General features: G+C 35.2%; 1 protein-coding gene across 1 annotated transcript in view; it reads left to right on the plus strand.

The window, feature by feature from the left end:
• Nucleotides 1-10100: 10100 nt before the first annotated feature.
• LOC133322373 (protein vav) overlaps nt 10101-20278 on the plus strand; it is a gene marked incomplete at its 5' end in the record, with an annotated part of 37547 nt that continues 27369 nt past the window's right edge. Inside the window, 2 exons of the mRNA XM_061531375.1 lie at nt 10101-10282; nt 13356-13430. Of these exons, the coding sequence (XP_061387359.1) occupies nt 10101-10282; nt 13356-13430 (257 nt within the window). The remainder of the gene's footprint in view (nt 10283-13355; nt 13431-20278) is intronic.

Here is a 20278-nt window from a genome sequence, read left to right on the forward strand (position 1 = left end):
TTTCTTTCAAACACCCGAAGAGCTGCCTAATCTGCTTGCGCAAGAACCCATGCTTCAGATCCATATAATAGCACGGGTAGTATCAGCGACTTGTAGAGTGTGAGTTTGGTCTGGCGGGAGGTGGCCTTGTTTCTAAACTAAACCATAGTAGCACCAGTTGGCCATCACAATTCTTCTACGAATTTCAAAACTGATGTCATTCATTTTATTTATGGCGGTATCAAGGTATATAAATCTTTACCTCGAAGCTGTAATTCTCAAGTTCCACAGTTGGTCCAAATCTACTGGACGTCTTGCGTGTTGATACCATCAGCTTGGTCTTCTCGCCGTTTACTCCCAGACCCACATTGGCAGACTCCTTCTCAATTAGATCAAATGTGGCTGTTACCGCTCGCAATGTTCGACCCATTATATCGATGTCATCGGCGTAGGCGAGTAACATGTATTGTTTGGTGTACAGAGTTACATTTCTGTTCAGTAGGATTTTAAAAAGATCACACGACAGACTGTCACCTTGTCTGAATCCTCGTTCGGTATTGAAGGGATGTGACCTTGTGCCATTCAAAATTATCCTGCATAGCCGTATTAATTTTGCAGGAATGCCGAACGTAGACATGGCTTTAAACACCTCTGAACGGATAGGGCTGTCCAATGCGGCTTTATAGTCGACGAATAGGTGGTATGGGTCGATGTGTTTTTCGTGGGTTTTTTTCCAGGATTTGGCGCAGAGTGAAAATCTAGTCAATGGTGGATTTGCTAGGTCTGAAGCCGCATTGGTATGGTCCAATAATGTCATTGACCATTGGCTTCAATCGTTCACCCAGCACACTGGATAGCACTTTATATGCGATGTGCAGGAGACTTATTCCACTATAGTTGACACATATCGCATTTTTTGTGCACGGGACACGGGAGGCTGAGGATTCCCATTATTGGGCCTGCATACCTCTAGCCAAATTTTACTAATCAGCTGGTGCATGCTCCTCACACAATCCTCAATCGTTCACACAGCACACTGTATAGCACTTTATATGCGATGTGCAGGAGACTTATTCCACTATAGTTGACACATATCGCCTTTTTTGTGCACGGGACACGGGATGCTGAGGATTCCCATTATTGGGCCTGCATACCTCTAGCCAAATTTTACTAATCAGCTGGTGCATGCTCCTGACCAGCATCTAACCTAACCCATCGGTTCCTGCTGCTTTATTGTTCTTGAGCCGATTAATTGCTTTTATGGCCTCATCTTGGCTAGATACCCCAGAACCAATAAGAGATTATGGTATAGACTGTATACCAACATCTCTTATTAGTTCTGGGGTATCTTCTTCTTCCTTCCGTTTGATGTTTTACTCGTTGGTAAAATTTCCGAACTTCATTCTGACTCCTGTACATCTCGATTTGCTCACGCTCGCTCTTTTTTTGTCCTTTCTTCTTTTTTCGGAAAATACGTTTCTCCTCTCTCCTTTTCTCCCGATAATTGTCCATCGCATTATTTGATGCAACTGTATGCAGGGTTGCCCTGTACGCTGCATTTTTCACATCAGTAGCATTACGACACTCCTGATCGTACCATGGGTTTCTTGATGGTGGCTTTTGGTACCCAAGTGTTGCTTTTGCTGCAGTTTGTAGGGAGTGGGTAATTTTCTGCCATTGTGCTTCTATATTATTAGGACAGTTTTTTCTATAGAAAACAGTTTTTTTCTACAGAAAACAGTTTTTTTCTACAGAAAACACCCTCAGTCACTGAGAACAGATTCTTCAGTCATTGAGGAACGTTTTTTCCATAGACAAAATAAAACCTTAGTGACTGAGGGGTTTTTCTATCGAGAAAAATTTGTCCTTAGTTACTGAGGATTTTTTCTATAGACAAAAACTGTCCTCAGTAAGATGGAAATTTATGGAAAAAATCTGTTCTCTGTGACTGAGGACCGATTTTTTTTCTATAGGAAAATATTTCTCAGTCACTGAAAATTATTTTTTTTCCCATAGAAAAAAATCCTCAGTCACTGAGGATTGATTTTTTCATAGAGAAATTCCTCAGTCACTGAGGACAGAATTTCTTCTATAGAAAAAAAATTCCTCAGTCACTGAGGATAGATTTTCTTCTATAGAAAAAAATCCTCAGTCACAGAGTACTGTTTTTTTAAGAGATAAAATTCCTCAGTAATTGAGGACTGATTTTTTTATATAGAAAAAAATTCTTCAGTCACTGAGGACAGATTTTTTCTATAGAAAACAATTCCTCAGTCACTGAGGACAGATTTTTTATAGAAAAAAAAATATTTTTCTATAGAAAAACATTTTTCACTGATGGAGATTTAATTTTTCTATAGAAAAAAATTCCTTAGTGGCGGAGATTAATTTTTTCTATAGAAAAAAAGTTCCTCAGTACCCTGATTTTTTCTTTAGAAATAAATTCCTCACTCAGAGAGGACTGATTTTTCTATAGAAATAAATTCCTTAATCGGTGAGGTCAGTCCTCAGGCCATCAGTCACTGAGGACTGATTTTTTCTAAAGAAAAAATAATCGTCAGACTCTGGGGACTCATTTTTTCTTTAGAAAAAATCTTTCATTGGCAGGACCATTTTCATTCTATAGAAGTAAATTCTTCAGTCATGGGGAAAAGATTTTTTTAAAAAAAAAAATCCTTCTCTATTAGTAACGGATGACAGATTTATATATTTAAAGAAATTCTCGTCTCTAGGTGGACAGATATACGAGGAATTAGAGGACAGGTGTACTAAATTTTTTTCCAACAGAAAAAAATTAATGAACACAAATTTCCTTTATAGGAAAATATTCTCTAATGAGGACATAAAATTTTTTTCTATGGCAAAATTTTTCGTGAGTCTCTGAAGACATGTTTTTTGTTTCAATGGAAACAAATTGCCAGATTTTTTCTACAGTCCCTGAGTCCCACATCGAATAAAATTTCTCAGTCATTGATTTTTTCAGGACTGATTTTTTTCATTAAAAAGTGAAAAGTCGATATTTGTTATGTATTGAAATATGTCTGTACTGGACTTGAGGACCTGACAACATAGTTTACTACAGAAAAGAGGTACATATCAGTACAATTGAAACAATAAAACGCCTAAAGCTGATTTTTTTTCCAAAACCATTTGAAAATGTTTTGTAATTTTTTGAATCGACTCCATTAGGTAGTGAACGTGTCATTCCCCTCCCTCATCGCCTTTTTATGGAAAATTAAGTCAAACAGCAAATTTGATTTACAACTACTTGGAACATGTTTGGCATGCAATGCAGCAGAGGATCCCACCAGCTATGATATTGCATTCGTGTGTAGGATGAAATATGAATGTGACCTTTTGAGTGTGGATGTGGGTGTGAGTGTAAAAGTAAGTGTGTTTGTGTGCCCTATGCATCTGCATAAAAGTGGAAGCTGCGTTTTTTTACATTTTATCTCCAATATCTCGGTTGAATGAAATAAAATTCCCTTAGCCCACCAACCAACCCAACCAAAAAATTGTATTTAGCCATTATTTGGTGGCATGAAAAATGAATTTAGGGATAAAATTCTGCGAATGCAATTTATCATGTTGCACAACACACACCAACGCTTGTTCCATGCATTTCCACTTGTTGGTGCTTTGCTTTGCTGATGTCGGTTGTGTGGCGGGGTCCTTGGTGTTTATGTTTTCATTATTTGCTTCCACAACCAACACCTTCGAGTGGTTTCTTCCATCACACAATCCTTGAACAAGTTGCTTTTTATGCTGTAGTATTTCGAGCACGTTTTCATACTGCAGTGGGTGACATCCTTGGTCGGTCGAATATTTCCATAATAAATCGAGTTTAATGGTACAACTCGAAATGTTTTACATTTCCAAACGAGTTGTTGGGATGTGAGAACACTCTCTATGGGGTGTTCCAATGACAGGAGGAAAAGTATCATAGCGTAATGTTAAAGGTTATACACAAAGATGATAAATGTGTGTGTGTTTTATTTATGTGAGTCCCACGCTGCCATCTCTCCAAACTCGAATGAAGAGTAGGTGATATTAGCTGCTGGATGGAAATTGGAAAATATTTTTTATGGCATGGTCCCCTCGCTGCTGAAAATTACTTTCAGTTGAAATATGTTTTATTAGTCGGAATTCTCATATTTTATTTACAGTAATGAACATTTTTATTAGGAAAATGGAGAATGCTGTTATCAACTTCGATGGGTGATAAAAGGGAAGTAGTAACTAAGTTGTGGAACAGGAATTCGAATAATGAACCTGGGGAAAAATTTACTTCTTTAGAAAATAAAAAAATTTTGGAACTAAAAAACATGTTAGGACAATTTTTATACCCCGAATATGAGGTCTGTAATTAATTTTACATAAAATATTTCCTCAGTTCCCGACATTAAATCGTGATAAACTAATCTCTGCTATTTTCTTTTGTGGAAGTAGTTAATCCTATGAACCTTTCTGAAGATCTTTTGGGCTGTAGATTAAATTCCTACCCGTTTTTAGAAGTTTTCGACCCTCAAGTAGTATGTTTTGGTCTAATATCTGTTGAAGATTGCGTTATGATCTGCTGCTTATGAGAGACTTTCTATATAAAATCCATGCATATACTGGGTTCTTGAAAAAATCTGTTTAAACAATCCACGCATTTGTTGACTACTTGAAAAAAATATTATTCAAAAAAATCAAAACACGCCCTGTGATGACTGGTCTTGAAGAAAATATTCTTTAAAAAATTCACGACTTGTTTTTTAATTTGGAAAAAAAAATATTCTTTGTTTTTATGTCGAAATTTAACTACTCACAAATAAAAATTCCTGAATGAATTCCAATACGTTTTTATATGCCTTTTGAGCCGGGGCATTCTCATTCATTCGCACAGCATGACCTAGCTACCGTTGGCGCTGCAGACCTTTCGGAGAAATTTTCTTTCAAACACTGGAAGAGCTGCCTCATCTGCTTGCGCAAGTACACATGCTTCAGATCCATATAACAGCACGGGTAGTATCAGCGACTTGTAGAGTGTGAGTTTGGTCTGGCGGGAGGTGGCCTTGTTTCTAAACTAAACCATAGTAGCACCAGTTGGCCATCACAATTCTTCTACGAATTTCAAAACTGATGTCATTCGTTTTATTTATGGCGGTATCAAGGTATATAAATCTTTACCTCGAAGCTGTAATTCTCAAGTTCCATAGTTGGTCCGAGTCTACTGGACGTCTTGCGTGTTATACCATCAGCTTGGTCTTCTCGCCGTTTACTGCCAGACCCACATTGGCAGCCTCCTTCTTAATTAGATCAAATGTGGCTGTTACCGCTCGCAATGTTCGACCCATTATATCGATGTCATCGGCGTAGGCGAGTTTGGTTTACAGAGTGACATTTCTGTTCACCTTTGCGTCTCGTATGTCCTTTTCCAGCAGGATTTTAAAAAGATCACACGACAGACTGTCACCTTGTCTGAATCCTCGTTCGGTATTGAAGGACTGTGACCTTGTGCCATTCAAAGTTATCCTGCATAGCCGTATTAATTTTGCAGGAATGCCGAACGTAGGCATGGCTTTAAACACCTCTGAACGGATAGGGCTGCCCAATGCGGCTTTATAGTCGACGAATAGGTGGTATGGGTCGATGTGTTTTTCGTGAGTTTTTTTCCAGGATTTGGCGCAGAGTGAGGTCAATGGTGGATTTACCAGGTCCGAAGCCGCATTGGTATGGTACAATAATGTCATTGACCATTGGCTTCAATCGTTCACACAGCACACTGTATAGCACTTTATATGCGATGTGCAGGAGACTTATTCCACTATAGTTGACACATATCGCCTTTTTTTGTGCACGGGACACGGGATGCTGAGGATTCCCATTATTGGGCCTGCATTCCTCTAGCCAAATTGTACTAATCAGCTGGTGCATGCTCCTGACCATCATCTAACCTAACCCATCGGTTCCTGCTGCTTTATTGTTCTTGAGCCGATTAATGACCTTATATGGCCTCATCTTGGCTAGATACCTCTGAACCAATAAGATATGATGGTATAGAGTGTATATCAACATCTCTTATTGGTTCTGGGGTATCTTCTTCTTCCTTCCGTTTGGTGTTTTACTCGTTGGTAAAATTTCCGAACTTCATTCTGACTCCTGTACATCTCGATTTGCTCACGCTCGCTCTTTTTTTGTCCTTTCTTCTTTTTTCGGAAAATACGTTTCTCCTCTCTCCTTTTCTCCCGATAATTGTCCATCGCATTATTTGATGCAACTGTATGCAGGGTTGCCCTATACGCTGCATTTTTCACATCAGTAGCATTACGACACTCCTGATCGTACCATGGGTTTCTTGATGGTGGCTTTTGGTACCTGCTTTTGCTGCAGTTTATAGGGAGTGCGCAATATTATCGGGACAAGAAGTGTTTTCGTCAAGCAGATGGGTAAGTTGACTGGAATAGGCCTCTGTTGTGTTTTCAGCATTTCGACGTAGAGTTTCCGTGATGTGTTAGATCGCACATTTGATGCAACATTAAGACGAGTGCGATCCTTGGCTAGGATACTTGAAAAAATATTCTTTAAAAAATCCACGCCTTGTGTTGACAGACAGGATACTTGAAAAAATATTCTTTAAAAAATCCACGCCTTGTGTTTGGCAGGATACTTGAAAAAATATTCTTTAAAAAATCCACGCCTTGTGTTTGGCAGGATACTTGAAAAAATATTCTTTAAAAAATCCACGCCTTGTGTTTGGCAGGATACTTGAAAAAATATTCTTTAAAAAATCCACGCCTTGTGTTTGGCAGGATACTTGAAAAAATATTCTTTAAAAAATCCACGCCTTGTGTTTGGCAGGATACTTGAAAAAATATTCTTTAAAAAATCCACGCCTTGTGTTTGGCAGGATACTTGAAAAAATATTCTTTAAAAAATCCACGCCTTGTGTTTGGCAGGATACTTGAAAAAATATTCTTTAAAAAATCCACGCCTTGTGTTTGGCAGGATACTTGAAAAAATATTCTTTAAAAAATCCACGCCTTGTGTTTGGCAGGATACTTGAAAAAATATTCTTTAAAAAATCCACGCCTTGTGTTTGGCAGGATACTTGAAAAAATATTCTTTAAAAAATCCACGCCTTGTGTTTGGCAGGATACTTGAAAAAATATTCTTTAAAAAATCCACGCCTTGTGTTTGGCAGGATACTTGAAAAAATATTCTTTAAAAAATCCACGCCTTGTGTTTGGCAGGATACTTGAAAAAATATTCTTTAAAAAATCCACAGCTTTTGTTCGCTATTGATATATGGACAATCCCTGAAAAATTGGAAATAAATATTCAATTTCATTCGAATATTTACAATAATTACAAAAAGTCCTTATTTTAATTACAATTTTAATCCTTTGCTGTGATGATAACCCCATGCTATCCGCTACCTCGCTTCTTTTTAATGATTATTAAATTTTTATGTGGCGCAGATAATAAAATCTTGTTTTTATCAAAAATAAGTGTATCTCAATTAGAACAAAAAGTAAGATATACTTTTGGGGATAAGCAAAGAAAAAACAAAATAGAGCATGCTTTTAGACATACACAATTTAAAAATATTTAAAGTATACTTAGGGGGCCGGTTTGGTGTGCCGAACAAATAACTAAACAACTAAAGTATGCTTTTAGGCATCTTTGACCATTTATTTTTTATTTTTTTAATATTTTATTAAAAAGTTTTTTTTTTTTTTGGTAGTCAACAAAATTAATTTATTCACTGGAAAATTGAAAAAAGAAAAAAACTCATAACTACTTCGCTTTTAAGTTTGCAAGGTAGCTCCTAATGGTCTTGAATATTTGTGGTACAACAAATATGATATTTCTTCTTCAAGTTTTAACAACAGTCAGAAAAAAATTAAAAAAAAATCAATCTCACTTAACAAAGAAGAAGAAAAAAAAAACAAAATTTATGGCAACATTTCAAAAAGAAAAACATGCGAAACCTTCACCCAACTTTGATAGGGGATTTTACAACAGAAAAAAAAACGAAACGAAGCCAGAAAGCTAGCAGAGTTTTTTTTCTTCTTTCAGCGGAAAACTTGTCTAACAGAAGTCAAACGAACAATTTATTATAACTTTAGTGCGGATCAAAGTTTCGGTTTTCTTTATTTATTTATTTTTTTTTTTTTTGAACGGTGGAAAAGGAAACAACTCACAAATGGATTTTTTGAGTAAATAAACCAATAATTTATATTTATATTTTTTTTTGGTTAACAAATAATACCTCATAGTCCTATTTCAATAATGAACCCAACATTTGAAAAAAAAACGCAACCTTAAGTAATTCCCAAGAAATGTCATAAATAAAAAAATACTTAAGAGTATTTAACTGAAAGTGCTTTTCTTTCTTGCTGAGGACAAATGTGTTTTTTCCATTGACTTTAAGTAGCTTTGTCTTCCAAATACATATTGGGATTTAGAGAGGATTTACTTTAGACAGGTTCTATGAAATTCCACAAAGTATAAAAAATTTTTAAAATTTTTTTGTCTACCCCACCTCAGGCTTAGGTTAATGGAGAAAACTTTACATTTTTACAATAAAAACTGTAACTAAACGAAATATTTATCTTAGACCCGGGCAAGTTTCTTTGGACCAACATTTTTATACCCTTCAACACACTTTGGTACAGGCTATTATGTCTTTGTGCATATGTTTGTAACAGGTAAAAGGAATCGTGATATACCCATGGTTCCTTTTGAGAATATGCATAGGATGACTTTCTAAGTCAATTTCGCATGTCCGTCCGTCCGTCCATGTTAAATTGTAAACAATGTACAGGCCGCATTTATTATTCGAAATGGATGAAATTTGGCACAGCTCATTCATTTGGCCCAAGGACGAACCCTATTGAAATTGGGGAAAATCGGTACAGATTTAGATATAGCTCCCATATATAGTTTCGTACGATTTCATGTATGTGGTGCACCAAAGTCCCTAAATAACATTCGATTTACACGAAATTTGGCATAGCGTATTGAATTTAGTCCAGACTGATGTGTGCCAAGTTTCGTGAAAATAGGACCAGATTTAGATACAGCTTCCATATATACTTTCGTCCGATTTAATGTAAATGGTGCACCAATATCGCCAAATAGCTTTCGATTTGCACGAAATTTGGCATAACATACTGAACTGAGCGTAGAGTGATGTCTGCCATGTTTCGAGAAAATCGGTCCAGATTTAGATATAGCTCCCATATATAGTTTCGTGCGATTTCATGTAAATGGTGCACCAAAGTCCCTAAATATCTTTCGATTTGCACGAAATTTGGCATAGCGTACTGCATTTAGTCTGGACTGATGTGTGCCAAGTTTCGTGAAAATCGGTCCAGATTTAGATATAGCTCCCATATATAGTTTCGTGCGATTTCATGTAAATGGTGCACCAAAGTCCCTATATATACTTCGATTGGCACGAAATTTGGCATAACGTACTGAACTGAGCGTAGAGTGATGTCTGCCATGTTTCGAGAAAATCGGTCCAGATTTAGATATAGCTCCCATATATAGTTTCGTCCGATTTCAGTTAAATGGGGCACCAAATTCCCTTTATATCGTTCGATTTGCACGAAATTTGGCATAGCGTACTGCATTTAGTCTGGACTGATGTGTGCCAAGTTTCGTGAAAATCGGTCCAGATTTAGATAAAGCTCACATATATAGTTTCGTCCGATTTTATGTAAATGGTGCACCAAAGTCCCTATATATCCTTCCATATATATTTTCGCCCGATTTTAAGTAAATTGGACATCAGACTCCTCATGTTAGTCAGATTGACATCAAATTTTGCACAACGTACAAAATTGAGCATAGAATTACATGTAATGACATGTTTATTTAGATAAATATCACATATTTTATAGTTCATCCAATTTCATGTTAATAGTCCTGTTTACTATACACATAGTGGTGAAGGGTATCATATAGTCGGCCCCGTCCGACTTTACTACTTTCCTTACTGGTTTTATTTTAAATCAGTGATATTTTTTGCTATATCCTTTGGAACTGATTTTTTATATATTTTTTAATTCTTTGGCCTTTTTTGTGATAAAATAATAATTTTCTTTTATTTGTTTCTCTCCTTCCAGTTTTTATGCTGTAAAAATATTAAACTTTTCATCGATGTCTGTCGCAATCATTTTAAGCTGCGTGAAGCGGATCTCTTCGAGCCTAGTATGCTGTATGATTTGACACATTTTCATCGAGTTCTCATAACACTGTCCAAATTGTCACAATGTGCAAAAGTACAAAAATTACATCCAAATATTGTGTAAGTATAGGAAGAAATAGATTTTTATTATTCCGCCTTGAAAAATATTCGTTAAAAAACTCGCCTTGAAAAAATATTTTTTAAAAAAATTCCCGCCTTGAAAAAATATTCTTTAAAAATTCCCGCCCTAAAAAATTATCTTTAAAAATCAACGCCGTGTGTTCGCCCTAAAAAATATTATTTTAACAACCCACGCCTTGTGTTCGCCCTAAAAAATATTCTTCAAAAAATCTCCGCCCTAAAAAAATATTCTTCAAAAAATTTTTTAAATAATATTTTTAGGGCGATCACAGGGCGGATCGCCTAAAAATCTCCGCCCTTTGTTCGCTCTAAAAAAATATTCTTTAAAAATCCCCGCCTTGAATTACTTACTTACTTAGCTGGCTTGTGACAGAACTTTCGTTCCATAAGTCGAGCTTAGAAAAGATTTCCAGGCGCGTCGGTCTTTTGCGCAGTTTTTCCAATTTGAAAGACCATTTTCGGCGATATTGTCTTGGACTTTATCTTTCCAATTTATTCTTGGCCTTCCCCTTTTGCGTGAACCATCAGCTGGTTCGCTTTTATATGCCTTCTGGGCTGGGGCATCTTCATTAATTCTCACAACATGACCTAACCAATGTAGTCGCTGCAGCTCAATACGTCTAGCAATGTCGATGTCCGAGAATAGCTGGTACAACTCATGGTTCATTCGACGGCGATATTCACCGTCAACGCAGATCCGTCCATAGATCTTTCGGAGAATTTTTCTCTCAAACTCTCCAAGAGCTGCCTCATCTACTTGCGTAAGGAAGTACTGATGCTTCAGATCCGTATAACAGCACTGGTAGTATCAGCGTCTTATAGAGTGTGAGTTTGGTCTGGCGGGAGGTGGCCTTGCTTTTGAGTTGTTTGCTCAGACCATAGTAGCATCGGATGGCAATCACCATCCTTCTCCGAATTTCAAAACTGACGTCATTGGTTTTATTTATGGCGGTATCAAGGTATATAAAATCTTTGACTACTTCGAAGCTGTAGTTCTCAAGTTCCACAGGTGGTCCGAGTCTACTGGACGTGTTACGCTTTGATACCATCAGCTTGGTCATCTCGCTGTTTACTGCCAGAACCACTTTGGCAGACTCCATCTCAATTTGTTCAAAGGTGGCTGTTACCGCTCTCAATGTTCGACCCATTATGTCGATGTCATCGGCATAGGAGAGTAACATGTGTTCTTTGGTGTACAGTGTGCCATTTCTGTTCACTTTTGCCTCTCGTATGACCTTTTCCAGCAGAATGTTAAAAAGGTCACACGACAAACTATCACCTTGTCTGAATCCTCGTTCGGTATTAAAGGGCTTCGAGAGGTCCTTTCCGATTTTAAATGCTCATCTTGTGCCGCTTAAAGTTATCCTGCATAACCGAATTAATTTTGCAGGAATGCCAAACGCAGACATGGCTTAATACACCTCTGAACGGATAGGGCTGTCGAATGCGGCTTTATAATAGGCGAATAGTTGATTTGGCGCAGAGTGAACATCTGGTCAATGGTGGATTTGCCAGGTCTGAAGCCACATTGGTATGGTCCAATAATATCACTGACCATTGGCTTCAGTCGTTCACACAGTACGCTGGATAGCACTTTATATGCGATGGGAAGAAGACTTATTCCTCTATAGTTGGCACATATCTTCTTGTTTCCTGTTTTGTGCACGGGACACATGATGCTGATGTTCCAATCATTGGGCATGCATTCTTCTAGCCAAATTGTATTGATCAGCTGATGCATGCTCCTTATCAGCATCTGACCACCAGTCTTGAATAGTTCGGCTTGTAACCCATCGGCACCTGCTGCTTTATTATTCTTCAGCCAATTGATTGCTATTCTGACTTCATCTTGGCTAGGTCATATATTATTGGTTCTGGGTGGGTATCCACTTCACTGCTGGTCCTTGAAAAAAATATTCTTTTAAATATCCATGCCTTTGGCCTCCCGGTTGTTAAAAAATATTCATAATAAAATCTGAAAAAAACTTTTGGCCCTTTAAAAAAGGACTACGCCTTGAAAAATATACTTGAAAGAATTTTAGGCCCTTGATAATCCTTAAAAATACACATACAAAATATGGTCCTTTAAAAAAGGACTACGTCTTTGATAGTCATTGAAAAATATTTTATAAAAATCCACGCCTTAGGCCTTTTGTCTTTAAAAATAGAATTACGACTTTGATAGTCATTGTAAAATAAACTTAAAAAAATCCATGTCTTAGGTCTTTTGGTCCTTTAAAACAGAATTATACCTTTGATATCCCTGGAAAAAAATCCACGCCTTAGTTCCTTTTGATCCTTGAAAAAAATATTCTTTAAAAAATCCACGCCTTAGTTCCTTTTGATCCTTGAAAAAAATATTCTTTAAAAAATCCACGCCTTAGTTCCTTTAGATCCTTGAAAAAAATGTTCTTTAAAAAATCCACGCCTTAGTTCCTTTAGATCCTTGAAAAAAATGTTCTTTAAAAAATCCACGCCTTAGTTCCTTTAGATCCTTGAAAAAAATATTCTTTAAAAAATCCACGCCTTAGTTCCTTTTGATCCTTGAAAAAATATTCTTTAAAAAATCCACGCCTTAGTTCCCTAAATCCACGCCTTAGTTCCTTTTGATCCTTGAAAAAAATATTCTTTAAAAAATCCACGCCTTAGTTCCTTTTGATCCTTGAAAAAAATATTCTTTAAAAAATCCACGCCTTAGTTCCTTTTGATCCTTGAAAAAAATATTCTTTAAAAAATCCACGCCTTAGTTCCTTTTGATCCTTGAAAAAAATATTCTTTAAAAAATCCACGCCTTAGTTCCTTTTGATCCTTGAAAAAAATATTCTTTAAAAAATTCCGGCGTGTTGAAAAAAATATTTTTTTAAAAAATCCTCACCTTATGTGGGCTTAGAAAAAATATTCCTTAAACATATTATGCTTTGGATGGTCCTTGAAAAAAAATCTTTCTTAAAAGTCCTTTGTCTTGTGGTGGTCCTTGAACAAAATATTTTATAAAAATTTAAGCTTTATGTTAGTCCTAAATTTTTAAATAATATTTTTTTTGTATTTCCAGAGGCTTTAATTTACAATTATCCCCCAGCGAAAGATCTCATTCGGACGAAGCCATCTACAAGGATTTACACTCAACGTAAGTATGGAAAAATATGTTTCAATATATTTTTTTTTTATTAAAAAACTATTTAAAAATAAAATTAAATTTGAATTAAAATAATTTAGACCGAGTTTGAGTAAAGAGAAATTTTAACATTTCTATGACTTTATTCTATACCACTCTCTCTCTTCTTTACTCTCTATCTTTCTCTCTATATATATCTTCTTTCATTTCTATGACTATATTTTTTATATAAAATTGTATTAAAAATAACAACGTTAAACAATTAAAAAAAACTAGTGGTGAAATTTATAAAAATGGCAGCCTCGACAATACTTCGGAAATTTATGATCGCACTTCGCAAAGCGGCTCCCTCTCGGTGGAGGATGAAAACAGTGATATAACAATTGAAAATGAAATGGGCACAGAGAATACCGAAGATTATGAAGATGACAATTTTTCGGCATTGAGTGAAACGATCGAAACCGATGAAACCCATTCCGTCCATAGTGGCTGTAGTGGTGGTGGTGGCGCTGTCGCTGTCATGGGCATAACAGAGAATGGTGCTGAAATGCCGGTACCACCACCACCATTAATGCAACGTTCGAGTAGTACCACTTCGGCTCCACCCTTGGCAATACGTTCCGCTTCGACCTCAGCTGTACGGTCGACAAGTATGGCTCACAATTTAAATCAACAACAACGTCAACAATTGATGTCATCATCGTCCTCTTCGTCAGCAGCAGCAGCCGCTGCTGCTGCCGCCGCCTTTGATCGTAATCAGAATTTACACAGTGTCGCTGCGGCTGCCTATAATTATCATGTCATTACATCGGAAATCGGTCATGAATATCTCAACGATATATATACCGAAGAGGATGAGAAAGTCTACGAGGATTTGTGTTATGTGACATTTTCATCGAAAGTTTCAGAGGTGTGCATGAGCCATAAGCAACAGAACACATACATATATTATTTAAATGGATGACATGATGCTACATGAATTATTTGAAAAACAAAAAATTAAATATATTTATTAAATGTATCTACAGTCAAACATTGATATAACGATCACAAATTGGCCAAAAAAAAAAAAATGAAGTGCTACACTCCCGAATGAATTTCCAAAAAATCGGAATTATCTTCACTAGGGGTCGTTATAGCCATGTTTGACTGCATCCACCTGTAGATTGATGTTGCATTTGTTGTTTAAGACATGCTATTTTTTATTTAATTTTTTGTAATTTTTTTTTTTAATTTTGATTTTGTAATGACATTTTTTCGACATTTACACTTAAACGTTAAAAATCTAATTTAAAAAATCCACGCCTTGTGTTGACAGGATACTTGAAAAAATATTCTTTAAAAAAATCCACGCCTTGTGTTGACAGGATACTTGAAAAAATATTCTTTAAAAAATCCACGCCTTGTGTTGACAGGATACTTGAAAAAATATTCTTTAAAAAATCCACGCCTTGTGTTGACAGGATACTTGAAAAAATTGACAGGATACTTGAAAAAATATTCTTTAAAAAAATCCACGCCTTGTGTTTGACAGGTCCTTGAAAAAATATTCTTGAAAATATCCACGCCTTGTGTTTGACAGGATACTTGAAAAAATATTCTTTAAAAAATCCACGCCTTGTGTTGACAGACAGGATACTTGAAAAAATATTCTTTAAAAAATCCACGCCTTGTGTTGACAGACAGGATACTTGAAAAAATATTCTTTAAAAAATCCACGCCTTGTGTTGACAGACAGGATACTTGAAAAAATATTCTTTAAAAAATATTATTTAAAAAATCCACGCCTTGTGTTGACAGGATACTTGAAAAAATATTCTTTAAAAAATCCACGCCTTGTTGAAAAAATATTCTTTGACTTGGATACTTGAAAAAATATTCTTTAAAAAATCCACGCCTTGTGTTGACAGACAGGATACTTGAAAAAATATTCTTTAAAAAATCCACGCCTTGTGTTGACAGACAGGATACTTGAAAAAATATTCTTTAAAAAATCCACGCCTTGTGTTGACAGGATACTTGAAAAAATATTCTTTAAAAAATCCACGCCTTGTGTTGACAGGATACTTGAAAAAATATTCTTTAAAAAATCCACGCCTTGTGTTGACAGGATACTTGAAAAAATATTCTTTAAAAAATCCACGCCTTGTGTTGACAGGATACTTGAAAAAATATTCTTTAAAAAATCCACGCCTTGTGTTGACAGGATACTTGAAAAAATATTCTTTAAAAAAATCCACGCCTTGTGTTGACAGGATACTTGAAAAAATATTCTTTAAAAAATCCACGCCTTGTGTTGACAGGATACTTGAAAAAATATTCTTTAAAAAATCCACGCCTTGTGTTGACAGACAGGATACTTGAAAAAATATTCTTTAAAAAATCCACGCCTTGTGTTGACAGGATACTTGAAAAAATATTCTTTAAAAAAATCCACGCCTTGCGTTGACAGGATACTTGAAAAAATATTCTTTAAAAAAATCCACGCCTTGTGTTGACAGGATACTTGAAAAAATATTCTTTAAAAAAATCCACGCCTTGTGTTGACAGGATACTTGAAAAAATATTCTTTAAAAAAATCCACGCCTTGTGTTGACAGGATACTTGAAAAAATATTCTTTAAAAAAATCCACGCCTTGTGTTGACAGGATACTTGAAAAAATATTCTTTAAAAAATCCACGCCTTGTGTTGACAGGATACTTGAAAAAATATTCTTTAAAAAATCCACGCCTTGTGTTGACAGGATACTTGAAAAAATATTCTTTAAAAAATCCACGCCTTGTGTTGACAGGATACTTGAAAAAATATTCTTTAAAAAATCCACGCCTTGTGTTGACAGGATACTTGAAAAAATATTCTTTAAAAAAATCCACGCCTTGTGTTGACAGGATACTTGAAAAAATATTCTTTAAAAAATCCACGCCTTGTGTTGACAGGATACTTGAAAAAATATTCTTTAAAAAATCCACGCCTTGTGTTGACAGGATACTTGAAAAAATATTCTTTAAAAAATCCACGCCTTGTGTTGACAGGATACTTGAAAAAATATTCTTTAAAAAAATCCACGCCTTGTGTTGACAGGATACTTGAAAAAATATTCTTTAAAAAAATCCACGCCTTGTGTTGACAGGATACTTGAAAAAATATTCTTTAAAAAAATCCACGCCTTGTGTTGACAGGATACTTGAAAAAATATTCTTTAAAAAATCCACGCCTTGTGTTGACAGGATACTTGAAAAAATATTCTTTAAAATATCCACGCCTTGTGTTGACAGACAGGATACTTGAAAAAATATTCTTTAAAAAATCCACGCCTTGTGTTGACAGGATACTTGAAAAAATATTCTTTAAAAAATCCACGCCTTGTGTTGACAGGATACTTGAAAAAATATTCTTTAAAAAAATCCACGCCTTGTGTTGACAGGATACTTGAAAAAATATTCTTTAAAAAATCCACGCCTTGTGTTGACAGGATACTTGAAAAAATATTCTTTAAAAAATCCACGCCTTGTGTTGACAGGATACTTGAAAAAATATTCTTTAAAAAATCCACGCCTTGTGTTGACAGGATACTTGAAAAAATATTCTTTAAAAAATCCACGCCTTGTGTTGACAGGATACTTGAAAAAATATTCTTTAAAAAATCCACGCCTTGTGTTGACAGGATACTTGAAAAAATATTCTTTAAAAAATCCACGCCTTGTGTTGACAGGATACTTGAAAAAATATTCTTTAAAAAATCCACGCCTTGTGTTGACAGGATACTTGAAAAAATATTCTTTAAAAAAATCCACGCCTTGTGTTGACAGGATACTTGAAAAAATATTCTTTAAAAAAATCCACGCCTTGTGTTGACAGGATACTTGAAAAAATATTCTTTAAAGAATCCTCGGCTTGTGTTTGGCAGATCCTTGAAAAAATATTCTTTAAAGAATCCTCGGCTTGTGTTTGACAGGTCCTTGAAAAAATATTCTTTAAAGAATCCTCGGCTTGTGTTTGGCAGAACCTTGAAAAAATATTCTTTAAAGAATCCTCGGCTTGTGTTTGGCAGATCCTTGAAAAAATATTCTTCAAAAAACCCTAGCCTTGTGTTTGTCAAGTCCTTGAAAGAAATATTTATTAAAAAATCCACACCTTGTGGTTGTCAGGTCCATGAAAAACTATTCTTTAAAAAATCCACGTCTTGTGTTTGGCATGTCCTTGAAAAAATATTCGTTAAAAAATCCACGCCTTGTGTTTGGCAGGTCCTTGAAAAAATATTCTTTAAAAAATGGCGTGTGCTGACAGTTTCTTGAAAATTTTTCTTTGAAAAATCCACGCTTTGGGTTGACACGTCCTTGAAAAAATATCCTTTAAAAAAGCCACGCCTTGAAAAATATTCCGTACAAAAACCACGCCTTGTAATGTATGGTCCACGAAAAATATTCTTTAAAACACACCCCTTGGGTTGACATGTCCTTGAAAAAATATTCTTCCCCATGCCTTGTTTGAACCTTTAAAAAATATTCTTTTAAAAATCCACGCCTTCTATAAATGATCCTTCAAAGTATCATAGTGATCCATCAAAAATGTTTCTTTAAAATATACTTGCTTATGAATTTCATTAAAAATTCCCCAATACTGTTGTAAGTCATGGAGATGTCGGAATTCCTTTGTTGTTGTTCTTAATTGTTATTTATATTTCAATTAAAACTGAACGACAAAAATATATCGACCATAATAATTATTCCTTGGACAAGGACATTGTCGTCGTGTCAGCACATAAATTAACAATTTGCCTTGTTGTTGTTATTGCATGGTCGTGGCGAAGATTCCGAACTTTTTGTGTCTGATGATGTGCTCGGTCATCTAAACTTGTTGCTGTTGTTCTTCTCTATTCAATTCATATCCATGTCGTTTCTTCGTAAGTTTATTTTTCTGTAAAACTTTTCTTTTAGTTTTTCATTTCGTGCATTTGGCTTGTATATCCTTTCTTCCATTCTCCATCCTGTCAACAGTTGACGGCAATAGGACAACAACGATGGATTCATTGTTGCATTTTTTTGTTTTCTTTTCAAATCTGCTTTGTTCTATTTGTTATTTGTATTTCTTTCTCTTCTTACTTGCCACTTTGGCTGATGTCCTGATGCTAATCAGGAAAATGCATTCCTAAAGCTGTGGCGACAGGACAAAGCCGCCAAGGGCACAACAACAGTCTTTTACATTTGCAATCCTCAGTTGTGAGTGTGTATGTGTGTGTTTTCATTCTTTTGAATTTTCTCTTTTATAAACTGTAGCCAATTGTTCGAATGCAAAAGTTTTTTTCTTTAGAAACATCCTATTCTGGTTGCCTGCTATTATACTTAGATCCAGGCATTCAAATCCGATGGGGTTTCTTTAAATGTCATAGCTTAACTGTTGATTTTTCAAAAGCTATACAAAGTGAAAATTTTTGAAATATGGGATTCTCATTGATTTTTTGTTACAATTTTGTGTAGATTTGTTTTCCAGGTCCAGTATTTTTTATGAAATTTTTTCAAGGGAGGTTTTTTTAAGAATATTTTTTCAAGGACCAGCGTAGGCGTGGATTTTTTAAAGAATATTTTTTCATGGACCAGTATAGGCGTGGATTTTTTAAAGAATATTTTTTTCAAGGTCCTAAACCAGACGAGGATTTTTTAAAGAATATTTTTTCAAGGACCTGTGTGGGCGTGGATTTTTTGAAAAATATTTTTTCAAGGACCTGTGTAGGCGTGGATTTTTTAAAGAATATTTTTTCAAGGACCTGTGTAGGCGTGGATTTTTTAAAGAATATTTTTTCAAGGACCTGTGTAGGCGTGGATTTTTTAAAGAATATTTTTTCAAGGACCTGTGTAGGCGTGGATTTTTTAAAGAATATTTTTTCAAGGACCTGTAGAGGCCTGAATTTTTTAAAGAATATTTTTTAAGGACCAGTATAGGCGTGGATTTTTTAAAGAATATTTTTTCAAGGACCAGTATAGGCGTGGATTTTTTAAAGAATATTTTTTCAAGGACCAGTATAGGCGTGGATTTTTTAAAGAATATTTTGTCTAGGACCAGTATAGGCGTGGATTTTTTGAAGAATATTTTGTCTAGGACCAGTATAGGCTTTGTTTTTTTTTTTCAAGAATATTTTATCTAGGTCCAGTATAGGCATGGATTTTTTAAAGAATATTTTTTCAAGGACCAGTATAGGCGTGGATTTTTTGAAGAATATTTTGTCTAGGACCAGTATAGGCGTGGATTTTTTGAAGAATATTTTGTCTAGGACCAGTATAGGCTTTGTTTTTTTTTTCAAGAATATTTTGTCTAGGTCCAGTATAGGCGTGGATTTTTTAAAGAATATTTTTTCAATGTGTGTATTTTTGAAAAATATTTATATTTTGGGGACTTTTTTAACCATTCTTATACCCTCCATCATAGTATGGAGGGTATATACATTTTGTCATTCCGTTTGTAACTCATCGAAATATTCATTTCCGACCCTATAAAGTATATATAGTCTGGATCAAAATAAAATTCTAAGACGATCTAGCCATGTCCGTCCGTCCGCCCGTCTGTTGTAATCACGCTATCTTAAGAAGGAATTGAGGTAGTGTGCTGAAATTTGTATAGGGTGGTCCGTTGTCTACAGGCATGTCAAGTTTGAAGATGAGATATATAGGTACACGTTTAGGCATAGCTTTCATATAAGAGTGCCCCCAATTTTCGGTATTTTAGGTTTCTTGAGCGCATTTTTCAACCGAATTCAATGAAATTTGTTACATTAGATTCTTTTTGGGTACTAAATTTCTCCACAAAGAAATTATAAATATAGTTCCACTTTTTCTGGTAGCCTCCATATAATGGTACCCTTCAG

Source organism: Musca vetustissima, unplaced genomic scaffold (assembly GCF_032173495.1).
Source record: "Musca vetustissima isolate MV318-11 ecotype Yass unplaced genomic scaffold, APGP_CSIRO_Mvet_v1 utg42822, whole genome shotgun sequence".
In the NCBI taxonomy this organism is placed as follows: Eukaryota; Metazoa; Arthropoda; class Insecta; order Diptera; family Muscidae; genus Musca; species Musca vetustissima.